Genomic DNA, 19869 nt, shown 5'->3' on the forward strand with positions numbered 1-19869 from the left:
TTTTCTATATTAGGTATCTCAGTAACTATAATAATACACCTAATATTATTTATCTTAAACTTGTCTTTGGATAGCAGGAAGTCCTCTTCTATTTAAAGACATTTTTTTAATGTGTATTCTGCTTAGAAATTTGAAATTTCTAAAAATTTTACTCCAAAATATAAAGATTATATTTCCTGTGTTACCTAGATGACATTCTGATGGAAAATTTTCAAACCCAGTGAGGGTAACATAGGTACATTTGATTTCTGACACATGTAAACTGTAAGATTTTTCTTAAATTTATTTAAAGCTTCATTTTCATGGCTTTTGCCTGATAATTTCATAGTATTTAGAAATACAAGTTGTTAAATGACTGACTTTAAAGATTTTCTTCTGCTTTTAGTCAGGACAAACATATATATTGGTTTCTGATCCAGTGAAGGTTCAGTTTGCGATAATTGGAGTTAAGGATTACCTAAAATGAAAACAACTTTTAAAAAGGCCCATGTTTTAGGGGTTCAGCAGTTTGACCTGACATTTTGTTTCTATAATTGAGGAACAGTGTTGTTTGTGTTATTGTCTTCCATGACGTTTGAGTGCACAATTTTTATTTTCAAAATCAAAATGAAAGAAATTGAATTTTGTTCAAAGTTTTTCAGACACCTTGAAATAACTAATATTTTAGTGGTTGGGAATTATTACTATAGGTTTATGTTTTTGAAAATATGCTATATGAAATAATTGAATAGTATTTCTAAGAAATTTGGGAAATAAAGTGTGTATTATATATTTTTAATTTGGGGGAGGAAACTAAATCTAATTTTCCCTCCTTAACCACTGAAGGCATACTTGTTCAAGTATCTGTCAATTTTTGAATTTTTTTAATATTTTAGAAAAATATTGCTGTATTCTCAGCCTTAGAGTAAGGGTTGGAGCCACAAATTGTTATAGAACTTAAACCATTCTGTATCAAAGTATACACTTAAAATGCTTTTGGTTGAACTTACACTTAAACTGCTTTTGGTTGAACTTAGGAGCTATAAAGTTAGAACTTAATATAAACTCATTCCTAGATTCTTAATGCATAGTCGCACATTATCAGGTTAAAAATATATAATTATACTTGGACCTAATAAATCTAAATTGTGGAATTGAAATTACCTAAATTTCATTATAAATGTTAAAATGTTGCTCCTCTGACAGGTCTTTCCTGACCATACAATCCAAAGTAGAATTCTAGGTTATTCTTTCTCAGTTTACAGTGGTTTTGTTTTTCCCCCTTTGTAGAGTTCATTGTTCATCATTTTATATATCTTTATATATCTAATCTGTGTCTCTTTCATTATACCATGAATTTTCAGGAGAGTTGGACCTATGCTCTGTCTGGCCAAACTTGGGCATTTGTGGTGCCTGGCAGAATATACATGTTATTAAATGAATGAACACAAATATATTGTATTTCCATAATATTTGGATCTTAGTATAATGGAAGGAGTATCATTCCAGAGTTCAAGGTGTTCTAGGTCTGTCTACATCACAGATTTATTCTTTATGAGTCACTTCTTCCATCTGCAAAATGAGAAATAAGGGGGAACTTGAAATAGTAAGGTATAATTGTTATTATATCAAGCATTTTTTGTATTGTGTATGAATGTTATGATTGCTTTTTTAGACAATAACTAAACATGACATATTAAGGTCTTTAAAATTTTTTTTATTTAAGTGGTACATGATCAGCATTGTCCACATTTATAATCGATGGAGGAACAGTGAAATTCGGTGTTATGTTAATGGGCAGCTGGTATCCTATGGTGATATGGCTTGGCATGTTAACACAAATGATGTAAGTTTTTTGTTTTTTGTTTTTAATCTGTGCTTTAATGTTTTTCAGTGTGTGATCTGTCATTGTTCATAACATGAATTGTATAAAAAATAGTTTGGAAGGAACTTAATAGTTATACTTTGAAAGTTATTTTCTTTTAAGTGAATTTTTAGGTCTTTAATATAATTAAGTTGCTAAAATAGACAATTAGTGGTAAAAAAAAAAAAGAAAATTGCTCAATAAATTAAGTATTAGGTCAAAAAATCTATACAGTTATCTATTCTTTCCAAAATTTCAGTCAGTTAAAAACTGGGTCTTGTACCTTATTTGGATGTGATAAGAAGATTTTAATTACAAAATGAATAAATATAACATTTAGTCAGTATGATAAATGCTGTGGAAAAAATTTTAGTGGGACTAGGTATAGAAATTATAGGTGTAGGGAAGTGGGAAGCCAGATGGTATGAGATGATTTTAGAAGAGTTGAGGGAGCAAGTCATGTGAATATTGAGGAGAAATATCCCATTTGCTGGAAGCAGTGAGTGCAGTCTTTGAGACAGAGTTGAGAAGTTAATTGAAGAAAAAAGCAATCACTTTGTCTAGAACAGAGGGAGGAATGGACAGAATAATGTTTAAGAGATAAGGCTAGGTAGACAGCAGGGAGTGAAATCATGCAGGGCCTTATGTGCAGACACAATACCTGGACTTTCCCATCTTACCCAACATTAAAAATCTTTGGAAGGTTTTGTGCAGACGAGTGATGTAATGCTGGTGCATATGTTAAAAATATCAGTCAGGCTGCAGTATTGAGAATATTCTGAAGGAAAAAAAATGACAGAAGTAGGGAGATCAATTAAGTGATTTATTTTGTAAATAACAAACAATACTAGTTTTGACTTGCCTGTTAACAGTGAGGGAGGTAACACAGTTGGATTCCGGATAGAGAATAACTAGAGTTAAAACCTCAAGAGCTCTGTTCTCGGCTTTCCCCTGTCATTATCCTGGCCTGTTAGAACCAAAGGAAAATATGTTTTCTAGTGCCAAAAGTATTCCAAACCCAATAATATACGAGCATTCCAGCATGCCTGGTTTTACAAAAACTTATATCTTTTTAACAAAATTCACTTCTTAGTATTGTCTGTATCTCTCCAGACTTTAATTTACTCAAGAGCAGGGTCTCTTGTTCTCTCTGGTTTTCTTCCACATAATGCTGTATGCACAGTCCATTGCTTTTGCCCTAAGTCAAGAGTACCCCCGAAGACCATATCTGAACCTTGACCTGTTTTTGCATGACCTAAGAATCTTTGTGGGTTTTTTTTTTTCATTTTTAGAGGTTTTTCTTTTTCTTTTTCTTTTTTTTAAATATTGAGACAAACAAAAATCAAAAAAGATTATATGGTAGAAACCACATGTGGCTTGAAAAGTTTAAAATATTTACTGTCTATTCATTTATAGAACAAGTTTGCTCTTTCTGCCCCAGAAACTCATAGTGGGGCCAGAAACAGTCAATTTTTGAGAATGATTTTGCAGAGTTAGAATACATAGATGCCATTCTACTTCATATCTGCCTTCCAAAGGGGAGACTTTTTAATTATAGAGTGGAAGAAACCCAAGAGATTTTGACGACTTTCACTAACTCTACAGTTATATTTAAAAAGGAAGGAAGGAAGGAAAGAATGAAGGAGGGAGAAAGGAAGGGGGGAGGGAAAGAAAGAAAAGAAAAAAAAGACTTAGATTTTTAAATTATTTGCAGTGGTGTACCAAGAAATGGAGAGGTCTGGGCAATAACACATATGTGCACATAACATTATGCAACAAATTCTTCAGTTCCTATAGTTTTAATTACAGATTGGGTATCTGTTGATGAGTTTCTGTCTTCATAATTCATTCACAGATATTTTGTCATTTTATTGAGGCGCCAAAGGAAAACCATATATATTTAATGTCTTGCTTACTAGTGCTAAGGAGTGTAATATCCTGTGAGGATGGGGGAAGTAAACCAGGGCCTAATATTTGGTGAGATTTTAAGAAGCAGAGATGGGAAGGGTCTTCATCAATGTGGCTTCTTAAGGTCTTGAACTCTTCCGATGAAGAGCACCATACCACGTGCTTTAGGTGGCAAATTTTGGTGATCAATATTGATTTGGTTCTGCATAATGCCTACTCATGGAAGAGAGGGAAGTGATTTTTGTTGTGTCCTTGACTTAGTGTGGAGAGATAGAGGAATATATATCCCTGGGGGAGACATTAGTTTCAAAAATTAGGGCTTATGTGTTTATGGTTAACATATGGAATAGTCATTCTCTGATTTAGATGAATCTCTCTCTATATGGACAATTGTTAAATGATTAGAGTTTTAAAATTAGTTTTACTTTTGTAAATAAAATTATAAGCCCTTTTGCCTTTAAGATAACATTTCTATAGTGGTTAAGTGATTATTGAATAGATGATTTGTTTTGTTTTGCTTTTGTATAGATATAAAATATTTAACTGATACACTTTTTCTAAAAGTCTTTAGCTGGTCTTTATTACTTCAATACTCCATAAAGTCTTAAGTGATGCTTTCTTCTGTTGTTATTGTTATATTTTAAGATATTCATGACAGTGAAGGCAGTTGTCTTTAAATATTTTATCATTACAAAATAATACATTGATTTTTTTTTTGTGACTTTTTAAAAAATAGAGCTATGACAAGTGCTTTCTCGGATCTTCAGAAACTGCTGATGCAAATAGGGTGTTCTGTGGTCAACTCGGTGCCGTGTATGTATTCAGTGAAGCGCTCAACCCTGCACAGATATTTGCAATTCATCAGTTAGGACCTGGATATAAGGTAGTAATAAGTATCTTGTTATAAATTCTGTGGAAAGTTTTATGTGAACTCTATGTGAAATGTGATACTATATAATATATAGCAATAATCTTCCTTCAAGGTGGTTTCAGAGTTATCTCTGCTGTTTGGAACTCAGCTGTTATTACAGGTTTCATTTTGTTTTCAAGGTGCTTTTTCTCTTTTTCACTATTTTCATGAAGTTTTAAAATTCTTTTTATGTTTTTTATTTTTTTTTTAATTTTTTAAAAAAGATTTTATTTATTTATTTGACAGAGAGAGATCACAAGTAGGCAGAGAGGCAGGCAGAGAGAGAGGGGAGGAAGCAGGCTCCCTGCCAAGCAGAGAGCCCGATGCGGGACTCGATCCCAGGACCCTGAGATCATGACCTGAGCTGAAGGCAGCGGCTTAACCCACTGAGCCACCCATGCGCCCCGAAGTTTTAAAATTCTTCAGAATATTTTCTAATATTAAAGCCATGGCTTTTGTTAACATAATTCTGAAATATGCTTTTATATTTTATAAAAGCATATTGCTTAATGTGGAATTTAAAATCTCAAATTTTGAAATATAGATGAACACATGAAATGACCATTATTGTTCAAATTAGAGATAATTTGGAAAGAATAAAGATTTAAGAAGAAAATGGTATAAAATTACATGTGACTGAAATTAATTCAGTTTTAGTTTTTACTTTTGCTCGTCCTTTACAATAGGTGGAGAAGGTCAGTATAGTATTGAGTATCTGAGTTTTGCAAAATCAATTAATATGATTTATCATATTCTTCCTGTTTTTTAACTTTGAAAACGAAGACTGAATTAGGCAAGATACTGCATTCACATATATAAATTAGTTTTTAATGTACAGTATACCTGTAATAATAAGAAATAAGAGTTTTATTTAAATTACATTAGAAGCTGTGACATCCCAAACATTTAGGAGCTGAGAGAAAATTATGGGGTGTAAGTCAAAGTATTTATAAGTTTATGTCTTGCATGGAAGAGCTGTTTTCTTAAAAACAGTGTTCAAATAATCAGTATGAAGACTATATTATGAAAACAGGGGTACAAAAATAAGTCTGTTCCCGGTATATATAAAATAATCAGAATAATATTAAATGACAATAATGCTGTTATTTTTGTGTCAACGTGAAAATATTTGCTACGATCTATTTTCCATATCATTAATTTTACTATCCCTAGAAACGACTTTGTGCTTATACAGCACTTTTTATTCTGTCATTCCTTTAGTTTCGTTTGGGTCATGGTTCTGCCATGTGTTGGCTTTGCATGGGAATGTTTCTGTAATTCAGATTTTTATGAGACTGACACGCTATCTACTGCACTAACGAGGCACCTTGTAATTCAGATTTTTAGATTAATGTACTTTCTTTTGTTTTTTTTTTTTTTAAAGATTATTTATTTTTTTATTTGACAGAGAGAGAGAGATCACAAGTAGATGGAGAGGCAGGCAGAGAGAGAGAGAGAGGGAAGCAGGCTCCCTGCTGAGCAGAGAGCCCTATGTGGGACTCGATCCCAGGACCCTGAGACCATGACCTGAGCCGAAGGCAGCGCTTTAACCCACTGAGCCACCCAGGCACCCGATTAGTGTACTTTCTGCCTCCTTTTGTTATACTTTGGCTTGGCTTAAAATATTTGAAGTGGTTTTTTTCAAGTACTGCCAGAATGATATTAAGTGAATCAAGTCAATGATGCATAATTAAGAAAGAAATTAAAAAAAAACCCAGTTTTGTAAGCTATAAATCCAATATGATGATTATAGTGAAATTTTAGAAATGATGGGAGGAGCTTCCTGGCAGGAAAAAGGAAAAGGACTAAATATAAACAAGTTATGTAATTCTCTTATTTGGAAAGGAGCAAACATTGTCTTGAACCACTTTTCAGACTTAGTAATTTGTAACATGGCCCTTTTTCATCATAGTCTTTTACAACAGAAGTGGAAATGAGTAGTAACCCTGTGTCACTATGTTCTGTATACAAATAGTCAAGTGGTAGAGAATGTATTCCAAGCATCCTAATAACATAGACAATAGAGTACCTATATCAAATTAGGACTTTCAAAAGAAAGTACCTTGAAATTTTGGGCATTGCATGAAAAAGTATTTCATTAAGCTTTGAAATTTCCCAACCTATGGGTATAGCCCACTGAACCCCTTGGTTTGGTTTGGTTTTTATTTCTTGAGAAAGGCTTGTACCGCTATATATTTTCCTCTCAGGACTGCCTTTGTTGTGTCCCACAGATTTTGAACCTTTGTATTTTCATTATCATTTGTTTCCATGATTTTTTTCAATTCTTCTTTAATTTCCCGGTTGACCCATTCATTCTTTAGAAGGATGCTGTTTAGTCTCCATGTATTTGGGTTCTTTCCAAACTTCCTTTTGTGGTTGAGTTCTAGCTTTAGAGCATTGTGGTCTGAAAATATGCAGGGAATGATCCCAGTCTTTTGATACCGGTTGAGTCCTGATTTAGGACCGAGGATGTGATCTATTCTGGAGAATGTTCCATGTGCACTAGAGAAGAATGTGTATTCTGTTGCTTGGGGATGAAATATTCTGAATATATCTGTGATGTCCATCTGGTCCAGTGTGTCGTTTAAGGCCTTTATTTCCTTGCTGATCTTTTGCTCGGATGATCTGTCCATTTCAGTGAGGGGAGTGTTAAAGTCCCCTACTATGATTGTGTTATTGTTGATGTGTTTCTTTGATTTTGTTATTAATTGGTTTATATAGTTGGCTGCTGGGTGGCTCAGTGGGTTAAAGCTTCTGCCTTCGGCTCAGGTCATGACTCCCAGAGTTCTGGGATCGAGCCCCATATCGGGCTCTTTGCTCGGTAGCTCTTTGCTCTGTCTCTCTGCCTACTTGTAATCTCTGTCTGTCAAATAAATAAATAAAATCTTAAAAAAAAAAAAAAGGTTTATTTATTTAGGGGGGGTTTGGGGAGAGGCAGAGGGAGAGAGAGTCCCGGGCCAAGACCTTGCTGAGCATGGAGCCCATGGGGCTTAATCTCACAACTCTGAGATCACGACCTGAATCGAAACCAAGAGTTGATGCTCATCTGACTCTGCAACCTACGTGCCCCCTGAGCCCCATGTTATTAATGGAAATAGACTGTATAAATCCATGGGTGTATATGTATTTTCTCAATTTGTAAATACTAAAGTAGAATTATAATCAGGAAAAGCATCTATAAAAATTTTTGAAATTGAAGTTGTTTTCTAGAAATTCAGAGAATGAAAGGAAATAGGAGAGGATACAAATGAAGATCAGATTGTGTTATGACAAAGAGAAAGCTGAAGTGGTTCACACATAATGATCTCAATTTTCTTGGGTAAAATAGGAGGCAAAGTCACTTCCTATGAGTTGAAGGGTAGAAAGTTGCAGTGGAATTTTTATGGTGTTTAGGATATAGTAATCAGTTGACATTTGGCTTAAATCACAAATGAAGCTAGAATTATTGTTATATAATAATGTATTTATATTCATTGATGCAGGTTATTTGGAGCTTCTAATAAGTATGATTGTCAGTTGGTATTCTCTGTGGTTCTGGGCTTAATGTCGATAGCATGTCAACATCTGGGCTCTGAGATAAAATAAATCCCCCCAAAATAATGTCCTCAAACTATACATACTGTACAGCCTGTCCCACGTAATTTTGACTTGTTGACCGTTGGAATATTAGGTAACTTTCTTTCTGTGAAATGTCTGGTTTTGAGCAATATAGCTTGTCAGTGAATATTTTGCACTTAGTTATTTTAGGTAAACAGTAAATAAAAGGAGGGTATTACTAATCAGACAAAGCATTAGATTTGGTAATAATTTGTAAAACAAAAATTTCTCACTGTAATTTTTTCTAGTATGGAAAAACTGTGAGTTAAGCTCTGTTTGATGTGGTTATTCAGTGGCTACAAGTATCTTATACAGTGGCTTTTTGACATGAGTTTGCAAAACAGATTTTAAATTTCTGATATTTTCTAATTGTTATTGTACATTTCCTAATTATTAAGCACTTTGTCTGCATTGCTAAATTTTTCAGTACTAAAATTTTGCTTTGTGTTTTGTCCTCCCTTCAATAAAATGATAGCATAGTGATTCTTTATCAGTTTATTATATTATGATAAAGATCTAACTGATATAGAAAAAATATACAGAGTTAGTTAGTTAGTTAAAAATCACTTTGGAGGAGAGTCTGAGTGGCTCAGTTGGTTAAGTGTCTGCCTTCGGCTCAGGTCACGATCCCAGGGTCCTGGGATCGAGCCCCACATCATTGGGCTCCCTGCTCAGCAGGGAGTCAGCTTCTCCTCTTCCTTCTGCTTTTCCCCCTGCTTATGTGTGCATTCTCTCTCTTTCTTTTTCTCTCTGTCTCTCACTCTCTCAGATAAATAAATAAAAATCATTAAAAAAATCATTTTGGAGGGTTTCTGATATTTGCTTGAATAGGCAAACTCCTAAGAAAGTAATATTCCCACAATAACCACTTTCTGCATGTTATATAAAGAACTATGCGAGGCTCTAAAAACTGAGTAAATGCAGCCAGGTTTTAGAGAGGTGTTAAAACATGAAACAGGTAATCAGAATGGGCTGAATTCCCTACTTTTTACTTTGATAGAGAAACTTTGTGGCCAGAAAAATTAAGGTTAAAAAGTACTTGGCCAATCAACATCACATGGATTAATGGGCGACCCCAGAAAATAGACAGTCAGAGAAGAATCTGAATTCTGTATTTAAAAAACTTAGCTTGAATCTCTAGCCAACCCCTGAAACTGATGATCATGACATACTGATAATAGATTATAAATAAGGCTTCAAGAACTGAACTGAGACCTGAGATACCACACATAGGAGGTATGACAGTCTGTAATTGTATCTAAGCAGGAAAATGATCTGACAAAACAAAAACAGAAATACTTTTCAGAACAATATGGTCTCTACGGAATAATTTTCACCATGTCCAGCATATATATAATCCAAAATTTCTCATCCTATGAAAGGCCAGGAAAATGTGATGTATTCTCAAGGAAAGGGAAAATCAGCACACACCAAGTACCAGGTAACCCAGAATCATGGAATTATTACATGAGCACTTTTAGGGAGCTATTATAACTAGTGAGGTTAAAAAAATTTTGCTTGTAAGGAACTAGGAATTATCAGCCACAAAATTTTTAAGAAGTGGAAATTTTAGAACTGAAAATACATCTGAAGTTAAGAAAAATTCACTGTATAGGTTTATTATTAGCAAAATTAATATGTTAGAGAAATAAACTTGGATATAGGTTGACAGAACCATTAGAAGAAAATGAAAAGATTAGGGGGGAAAGAAGAAAACCATAGAGATGAATGGGATGGTTTAGAAATGTCATATGCAATGTATAAGAAAAAATATAGGAGGAAATAATGGTAAAAAACTTACCAATTTCATTAAAAACAAAGACAAAAACAAAAACAAACATATTTATAGATTGAAGGAACTTTGTAAACTCCAAGGAAAATAAAGTCAGGGAAACCACAAAGTGGGAGCAGAACCTGTCAACCCAGTCACTGGGCATCTGCCTTGGGCTCAGGTCATGATCCCCGGTCCTGGGATCAAGCCCCACATTGGACTCCTTGCTGGGCAAGGGAGTCTGTTTCTTCCTCTCCCACTCTGCCTGCTTGTGTTCCCTCTCTCTCTGTGTCTCTCTCTGTCAAATAAATAAATAAAATCTTTAAAAAAATAGAATCTTACTTGATAGATTGTAACAAACACTGATTGTGTTTTACTGTGACTAGGATAGAGGGGTTTAGACAAGGCTGATAGCAACAGAAAGTAATGGAACTTGTTTGGAGTTTTGATAAGCCATACTTAAAATAATACTGTAAGAGGTCGGCTTTTGCATAAAATGAGGTAAATCCAGGAGGATTTTCTGTTCCTGTGAATATGGACTAAAGGTGCAAGAAGAGATTCAGAGGTTACCCAATTATTTTTGCCTGAACAACTGAATTGATGGGCTTTTTATTTACTGAGATAGGAAAGATTTGGAAAGACTGAATTTGGGGGAGAAAAGTCAAGGTTTGTTTATAGATATATGATGTTTGAGATGCCAGTTAGACATCTAAATGGAGAAGTGATGTAAGCCTGGAGTTTGGGGAGGAGTCTAGGTTGGAGATGGAACTTTAGCATTGGTAGGTTATAGACAGGATTTAAAGCTCTGAGACTGGATTTTGATACCAATGAAATGAGTTCAGAGATAAAAGATGTCTAAGTAATGGGTCTTTGGAAAAGCCAAAGTTTGCAGGTTGTGGAGATGAGAAGGATCTAGTAAGGGGAAATTAGAAGGAGAGCAAGGGAGTAAGAGGAAAATGCAGGAGAGTGGTGTCCTGGATGTTTTTAAAAGAAGAAGAGGTGATTAATTATCAAATGCTGCTGCCAGGTTGAGAAAATTCAGGACTGAGAAATGGCTATTGCATCTAGCAGCATGGAAGTCATGGGTGATCTTGATTATCACACTATGTTAGCTGAAGTGGGTGAAAGTACTTTCATTTAATGAAGACAGTAGTATTTTTTCAGAATTGAAAGAGAAACATTAGTTTATGATTGAAAGTATAGTTATTTAGTTTTGCTTGTATCATTCTAATTGTGTGAGAAGGCTTTACCTCTCTGCCTCTGTAATATTCTGTAACTCCCATTTCCATCATTTTGTCCTTTTGAAGAATTGTTTATATGTAGCTGTTTTTTCTGGTCTCCTGGTTATTTGCTTTTACTGTACTATACATTTATTTATGTTCAATATATTTGTAAATAAAAATTTTATAGGAAAACACCTGAGTAATATGTACTCATGTGCATATGAATATGGCTACATACCTTTTCTGCAAAATAGTGAAGCTTTATTTTCATTTTAGTCACTATCTTTAGGGTGATACGAGCATATTTAATGTATGCTACCATTTCTCAAGTTAGTTGCAGTTCTTTTGGAATTGCTTTTGAAAGGTCAGTTTTTAAGTTACACAAGAAAACAGTTCTCATTACTTTAGAGCTACGCTATATTTTTGATAATAGATGATTTTGTGATACCTATTAATTCATCAGACATGGCTTCAAGTTGCTCTTCCTTTTCCAAAAATTAAATCTATCCCTTGAGGATGACAGTTTGCTTTCAAAAATAAAATTTAAAATGCTGTAATGTTCGATTGATAGTGGAGTGGAGATTGGGAGTGGAGAGCAGATCTCAGAGAGCCCTGAGTAGCTCTCCTTCCACTTTCTCCCCTTCAGGAACCACCACTGCTGCTTCTGGCCCCACTCACCATCACTGCAACCTTAGCAGTGAGGCCAAGATCTAGCCTCTAAGTGAGCGGCAGCAAGGGCGGCCTCATATTGGCAGTGCCTGAAGGGTCAAGTTCATCACAAGGAAGTTTTTGGGAACAATAAAATGGTTCAGTGAAAGAAACAGATAAGATTAAATCAACAGGAATGATACCAGAGAATATGTATTTGTACACCAGGAAGTACCTTTGCAGTGTAGAAGATAAAAAGTCTGTCGAGTTTGATATCGTTGAAAGGATAAAAAGGGTGCAGAGGCAGCAAATGTTACAGGTCCTGGTAGATTTCCAGTGAAAGGCAATAAATGTGTGGCAGACTGTAACCTGCTAAATTATAGACACTATCCACATTGCAGGGGCCTCCATGCAATTACCAGTAGAATTTCTAGAATAGTGAGAATGGGGAAAAGAATGCAGGATCAGAAAGTACTCCTGAAGACCAGGACCTAATTCAGGCCGCGGTGCCTACTTTACTACATGGGGAGACCTTATGTATGTTGACCACAGTATTTCAACCTTCCTGTACGGGGAGAAGTGATGGAGGGTGCTGACAACCAGGATGCAGGAGAGCAGGGTTGACCAGTGAGACAGAATATGCATTGGGGTTATAAAGGACCATTCCACAGGGGCTCTCCTTGCCGAAGATGGACTAAAGAGGATGGCAGTGAAAGAGATAAGGAGAATCAAGGAGATGAGACCCAAGGTCAGCAGCCATCTCAACATTCTGTACTACTACAACTTCAGCTACCAGAACACAGAAGCCCAGAAAGCCCTAAGTGACAAGAATGCAAAGAGACAAAGCTGCTGGTCCACCAGTGGAGAATTAGTCCCCTTACCAAGGCTGTACAGGGTAGGGCTGAGTAACTGCAAGCTTACTATCTCTGTCATCATCCCACCATTGGTTTGATCATCCAAAAAGAGGATGTGAATATGACATTTCTACAATGAAAAATAACAGAAGGTTGGAGCTAAAATGCTTGATTTTTGTTCATTGACCAGATAGTTAAACTTTCTCCATTATCTCTACAGACTGGAATTTTTATTATCTTTACCTCAAGATGTCTATTTTTTGGTAATGGCAATTTTTTTCTTAAAGCCTGGTTTTCTTCACTATAGTTACAAAGGTTTTTAAATTGTCTCATGTCTAAAAAGTTGAGATTTTTAAGAACCCCATTTTTAATTTATAATAAATGTTTACAACTTTTTTTTTTCCAAAAAAACTGAACAAACTGCAAACATCTTTTAATAAAGTTCTTTAAAAATGTTGTAGATTTTGAAAATGTTTTTAAAAATTCTAGATAAAACGTGGGGTGCCTGGGTGGCTCAGTGGGTTAAAGCCTCTGCCTTCACCTCAGGGCATGATTTCAGTGTCCTGGGATTGAGCCCCTCTTCGGTCTCTCTCTTCTTTGGGGAGCCTGCTTCACCTCCTCTCTCTCTGCCTGCCTCTGCCTACTTGTGATCTCTGTCTGTCAAATAAATAAATAAAACCTTAAAAAAATCCTAGATAAAAGGAATGTTTTGAGCAATAGACATTCTATTATGTGTATTTCTAAGGTAATTCTTTTGGAAAATATGCGACTTGTGATCATATTGTTTAGTAATATTTGCTTTACAGTATCAGGGGTGGGGTGTTTGGGTGGCTCAGTTGGTTAAGCATATGCCTTCAGCTTAGGTCATGAACCCAGGGCCCTGGGGTTGAGCCCGGCCTTGCGCTCCCTGCGCAGTGGGAGTCTGCTTATCCCTCTCATATGCACTCTCTCTTTCGCTCTCAAGTCCTCTCTTTCTCTCAAATAAATAAATAAATAAATAAATAAAATCTTAAAATATATCAGGTATATTACCTTAAAGCCATACTATACTTAAAATACTAGAATATCAATGAATGGTGAGAAAAGTGTTTTCCGGTGACCTAGTCCTATCTCACCTCACCAATGTAATGCCTTTAGAATTATTTTATTATCCAGTTCAAATAATTTTTACTTACTGGTCCTAAATTTAAATCTGTAATTCCTACAATGTTCGTATTCAATTATTGGATCATTTTGTGTATACTAACATGTTTTTACTCTACCAACTCAATCGAATAATGCTTCCTAGTGGTCAGGAGGGGAAATGTATAACCCAATGCCATTTTTTCATTTTCAAAGATCTTGAATTAACTGTTTTTAAAATTTCATTATATACTTATAGATTTAAATATATTTGAAATATTTTAATCTATATTAGTCATTGTCCTTTTTAAAATTAAAATTGTCCCACCTTTAAGTGATGATTGTCTGTTCTAGTTGGTTCCTTAGTCCTTTGACCTGACCCTGTAGTCTTCAATAGATTCCTTGCTATTTCCCATGACAAGATTTCAGACTCATCTTGAACATTTTGTTGTTTTCAATCCTGGAATCAGCCATTATTCCATGAATCCTTAGTTTCTATTAGTGTGAAATTGAGGACTTTGCTGTGTTTTAATTTGACCTTCTCTAAGTTAAATCTATATCTCTTTTCTATATTGAGAATACAAGTTGTCAAATGTACAGAGGGTAATAGGATTAGGAAAGCCCATAGTTACACATATAACAGTCTATGAATAGCACTACCAGTATTACTCTACTGACATTATTACTGAAAATGGTTTTTTTTGGGGGGGGGGGGCATATGTTCTCTTCATTCTCCTTGCCATTTCTTAATAGTTTAAATCTATTATAGGCTGAGTTGTGTTTCCCTCAAATTTTTATTCTGAAGTCCTAGATCCTAGTAGCTTAGAATGTGATATTTGGAGATAGGGTCTTTAAAGAGGTAATTAAACTTAAGTGAGGCTATTAAAGTGGGTCTTAATTTAATATGAATGGTATCCGTATAAGAGGAAATTAAGATATAAACATGCACAGAGGGAAAAGTATATGAAGATACAGGGAAGAGAAGAGGTTCCAGAAGGAACCAAGTCTGTTGACATCTTGATTTTAGATTTCTAGCCCCCAGAATTGTAAGGAAATAAATTTTTGTTGCTTAAATTACCTGACTTTGGTACTTTGTTGTGGCAACTCTACGTAGCGGACTAATACAGGTATGATCTACACTGTGAGTATATGTAGTTATTACATAACTATTCTCAATTTTAAACATTCTTTAATTGTAGTCCTATGAGTATTTACATATTTAAGCTTCATCATACTGCTTATATTGATGCATTTTGGCTATCTGAAGCTTATTCTGTAGTGTGTTTCTCTAGAAGGGCTTATGGGAATAGTATTTCTTTTCTTTTTTTTTTTTCCTGATTTTATTTATTTATTTGACAGAGAGAGATCACAAGTAGGCAGAGAGGCAGGCAGAGAGAGAGGGGGGGGAAGCAGGCTCCCCGCTGAGCAGAGAGCCGGATGCTGGGCTCAGTCCCAGGACCCTGAGATCATGACCTGAGCTGAAGGGAGAGGCTTAAACCACTGAGCCACCCAGGCACCCCAGGGAATAGTATTTCTTAAGAACTGCATTTCATTATTAGTTTGTTGGGGTACTTACACTTGAAAGGCATTTGCCTCTTATAAAATTCTTGACTACCTTTCTTTGAATGTCTTAAATATGTTACTGATTTTCTTCTGGATTAAAATGTTTTGTTGAAAGTCTGATGACAGTTTTAATATCCTTTCTTTTTGCCTATGTGTTCAAAGGATTTTTTTTTTCTTTATATCTAGTCATTTTTCTAGATAAGTCTTAGTCATTTGGAGTTGATTTCTCAGATGGGTGGTGTGTACTTTCAGTATGTAGTTTTGCATCTTTTTATATTTCAATTTTTTTTTACATTGTTTAGTATTTGTGTTTCCTTACTTTGGTTTTCCTTTTCAGAGACCTGATTATACATGTTTGATTTACTTATCTTTAATATTTGTCATTCTGTGTGTGTGTGTAGTCAAATTATTTTTCGGGTTTCTTTTCATTTGAAGGACTCTGTTATTTTTTGTAGGGTGAGTCAGCAACAAATTATCTCAGTTTTTATTTTTTTGTGAATATATTTCATTTTGCTTTCACATAGCTTTTCTGGATATAAATTCTTGGTTGAAAGGTTTTTCTTTGAGCACTTTGAATGTTTTATTTCACTGTGTTCCAGCCTCCATTTTTTTTTTTTTTTTTTTTTTTAGGTGAGAAGGCAACCCCCACCAAAGATTTTATTTATTTATTTAACAGACAGAGATCACAAGTAGGCAGAGAGGCAGGCAGAGAGACAGGCAGAGAGAGAGAGGAGGAAGCAGGCTCTCCGCTGAGCAGAGAGCCTGACTCAGGGCTCCATCCCAGGACCCTGGGACCATGACCTGAGCCAGAGGCAGAGACTTTAATCCACTGAGTCACCCAGGTGCCTCGAGAAGTCAACTTTTGATCTTATAGGTGAAGAGTCATTTTTCTCATGCTGCTGTTAAGATTGTCTCCCTGTCTTTGGCTTCCAGCACTTTTACTATGATTTTTCTGTTTGTAGATTTCTTTGCTTTTATTTTTCTTTGAGTCCATGGGCTTCCTGAATATGCAAATTAGAGTTTTCCAAAAATTGGGGAAGTTCTCAGTTCATCAAGTTTTTGAATATTTTTCTCTTTTCTCTTTCTTCTCTACTTCTGCTATTCCCATTCTGCGTATGTTGGTATATTTAGTTGTTTCCCACATTTCTCTGAGGTTCCAGTAATTTTTCTTTACTCTTTTTTTCTTTTTGGTTTTTGGATTACATAATCTTTATTAATTTATTTTCATGTGTGCTAATTCTGTCATCTGCTTGTTCAGATCTTTTGTTGAGCATCTATAGAACAATTTTCAATTCAATTACACTTTTCAGCTCTAGAATTTCCATTTGGATTCTTTTTATAGTATTACTCTCTTAATTGATACTCTCTATTTAATAACTTTTTCAAAGATTTATTTACTTATTTCAGTGAATGAGTGAGAGAGAGAGGGAGTGAGAGTAGGGACAGAGGCAAAGGATGAGAAACTCAAGCAGAGTCCATGCTGAGCCCCGTGTGGGGCTTGATCTCTAGACCCTGAGATCAGACCTGAGCCAAAACCAGGAGTCAGACGCATAACTGACTGGGCCACCCAGGCTCCCTGATAGTCTCTATTTAATATGACATTGTCACCATACCTACGTTTACTTCTCTAATTACAGTTTCCTTTTAGTTTTTAGAATGTATTTTTATTGGCTTCTTTGGAGTCTTTTTCTGTTAAATCTGACATCTGTTTGCTCTCACTGGCAGTTTTTGTTGCCTGCTTTTTCCCATATGTATGGGTTATATTTTCCTGTCCCATTCCATGTCTCTCAGTGTCTGGTTGGAAAATGTCCCTACTCTCTTTTTTCTTTTAAAAAATTATAATAACTTTATTGAAATGCAATTTACATATCATATAATTCACTCCTTTAAGTATACAAGTAAATTATTTTAAGTAACTTACGGAGTTGTACAGACATCACCACAATCCAGTTTTAGAACATTTCTGTCACTCCACATGCCTATTGGCAGTCATTCCTCATTCTCATCCCCATCCTACTCATATCATTTTATATAACAATTGTGCTTCTGAAAATCCTTCAAGGAATAATTTAGTGAGTAAAGATATTTATGCATAAGCATTCTTATTATGCCTTAATATATAATTTTAAAATGCTGGAGGTAATCTAAATACCAAAAATGGAGTAAATATAAGAAAATTATCACATTTTAATAATAGATTATCTTTATAGTCATTTAAATTGCATCATAATTTAAAAAAAACTAAAATTGTTATATTTAATTAATTATGATGTAAGGTTGTTTTGCTTCTACAAACCAAAGTAGGGAATATGTTATTTGCATTGTAAACTGAGAAACTTAAGACCAGTCATTATTTAAATAAGAATATGTTTTATTAGACTTACTACATTATATTTCCCAAAAAGATTTTATGATTTCCCAGAGAATATATTAAACATCATTTATTCCATTGTAAGTAATAGGAACAAAATGAAAATAAAGGTTTTGTTCCAGACAGTAGAATGTACATACATTTCAGAATTGTTAAAATGCCAATGTGGAAAAGCTAATTACAATATTTAACAATACATTTGTCAGTATTTCAATCATTATTTTTAGAAAGCAGGTATTCTGAGTTCTTAAGCAAGATAGACATATAAAAAAAATAGGAAGAATTAATTACCTGTTTCAGACATTGCTTTAAAAATAACAGTAACCATGAGCCAAACAGAGGGATATCTTCAATGTTTTCTAGTACTTTTCACTTAAATTCATTGAAGATTTTAAGAACGCATTATATTAGTAATTACTGGTATAAGACTTTCAGCTGAAAAAAGATTTTACTGCTTAAGTTCAGTGTGTGGTGAATAACACTGGTGATTTCATAGTCATATTTAATGGTTGCTGTGTTTCTCAAAGCAACCAACTCTTTTATACATGTTGTTAAGTAAAGGAAAGGGCACAAAAAAGCAGAAAGAAGCAAAAAAGAGCGAAAGAAAGATATTTAAAGAAATAAGAACTGAGAAGTGGTAGGTTTTAAGCAATGGTAGAAAACAAAAGTTTTGTGATTGAATTGAATCCAGAAAGAAGACCAAAATCAAGGAAGAAATATGGGTAATATATTTTTAGTCTTAAAAGCATGAGTGCAATTAAATATAAAGTGGATGTATTTTGTCAAAAAGAGATTAGAAAATAAAAATGCCAAAGTGTTAAAAAAAAAAAAAAGAGGAATGGATAATTTTATTTTAAATTCTGAATTTTCCCTGAATAAGGAAAAGTCATTTAAAGTAGCTTTAGAATGACTAAAGGAAAAACTGAAAGGATTCTATTTGGATGAATTTCCTTATAAAACTTTAAAATTCAGAGAACATTTGTTAAGGCATTCCTATGCATGGAGCACTGTTATAGGCATTATGGAACATGCAAAGCTGTAAATTACCTTTAAGGAACTTTTAACCATATAGGGAAGAAAAACATACAAAAAGTTAAAAAGTAAAGTTGGTTGAATTTATAATCATGATATAATCTGAGAACAGTAAGTCCAATGGGATCATGGAAAAGGATTCTGATTGTAGGAACTGAGAAATGCTTCATAGAGAAAGATAGCTTTAAAGCCAGTTCAGTCAGGCTCTTTAAGCTTCTAATCTTTGATTTTTTTTTTTTCCTGTGGGGATGACAATTAGAATTTGCAAAACAATCTTTTAAAACCAATCTAATTACAAAATTACTTAATTAAAATTTTGAGTAGAGTTGACACAATGTTACATACATTTTAGGTGTATAGCATAGTGATTTGACAAGTTTATACATTATGCTATGTTCAATACAACTGTAGCTTTTTGTCACCATATATCACTATTATAATATCATTGACTATATTCATTTTTTAAAAAAGGATTTTATTTTTTTATTTGTCAGGCAGAGAGGCAGGCAGAGAGAAAGGGAAAAGCAGGCTCCCTCCTGAGCAGAGAGAGCCCGATGTGTGGTTTGATCCCAGGACCCTGGGACCATGACCTGAGCCAAAGACAGAGGCTTTAAACCACTGAGCCACCCAGGTGCTCCTCATTGACTATATTCTTAATGCAGTGCTTTTGTTCCTGTGACTTATTCATTCCATAACTGGAAGCTTGTATCTGCAGTCACCTTTACCCATTTTGCCCATTCCTCTATCCTGCTCCCCTCTAGCAACCATTATCTTCCATATCTTGGCTGTTATAAATAATGCTCAGTAAACATAGGGGGTGCATATATCATTCCAAATTAGTGTTTTCATTTTCTTTAGATAGATGTCCAGTAGTGAGATTACTAGATTATGGGGTATTTCTATTTTTAATGTTTTGAGGACCCTCCATATTTGTTTTCTACAGTGGCTGAATATAAACTTAAGAACTCAAATTGGAGTAAGGACCTAAATGTGAGACCTGAAAACCATAAAAATCCTTGGAAAGTAC

General features: G+C 34.5%; 1 protein-coding gene across 4 annotated transcripts in view; it reads left to right on the plus strand.

Annotated features, from left to right (window-relative positions):
- Window positions 1-19869, plus strand: part of NBEA (neurobeachin) — a 667546-nt gene that overhangs the window by 99190 nt on the left and 548487 nt on the right. For all 4 annotated transcript variants that reach the window (XM_082700384.1, XM_082700385.1, XM_082700381.1 and 1 more), the window contains exons 7-8: window positions 1706-1825; window positions 4488-4634. In XM_082700384.1, the coding sequence (XP_082556510.1) occupies window positions 1706-1825; window positions 4488-4634 (267 nt within the window). The remainder of the gene's footprint in view (window positions 1-1705; window positions 1826-4487; window positions 4635-19869) is intronic.

Source organism: Mustela nivalis (assembly GCF_964662115.1).
Source record: "Mustela nivalis genome assembly, chromosome: 15".
In the NCBI taxonomy this organism is placed as follows: domain Eukaryota; kingdom Metazoa; phylum Chordata; class Mammalia; order Carnivora; family Mustelidae; genus Mustela; species Mustela nivalis.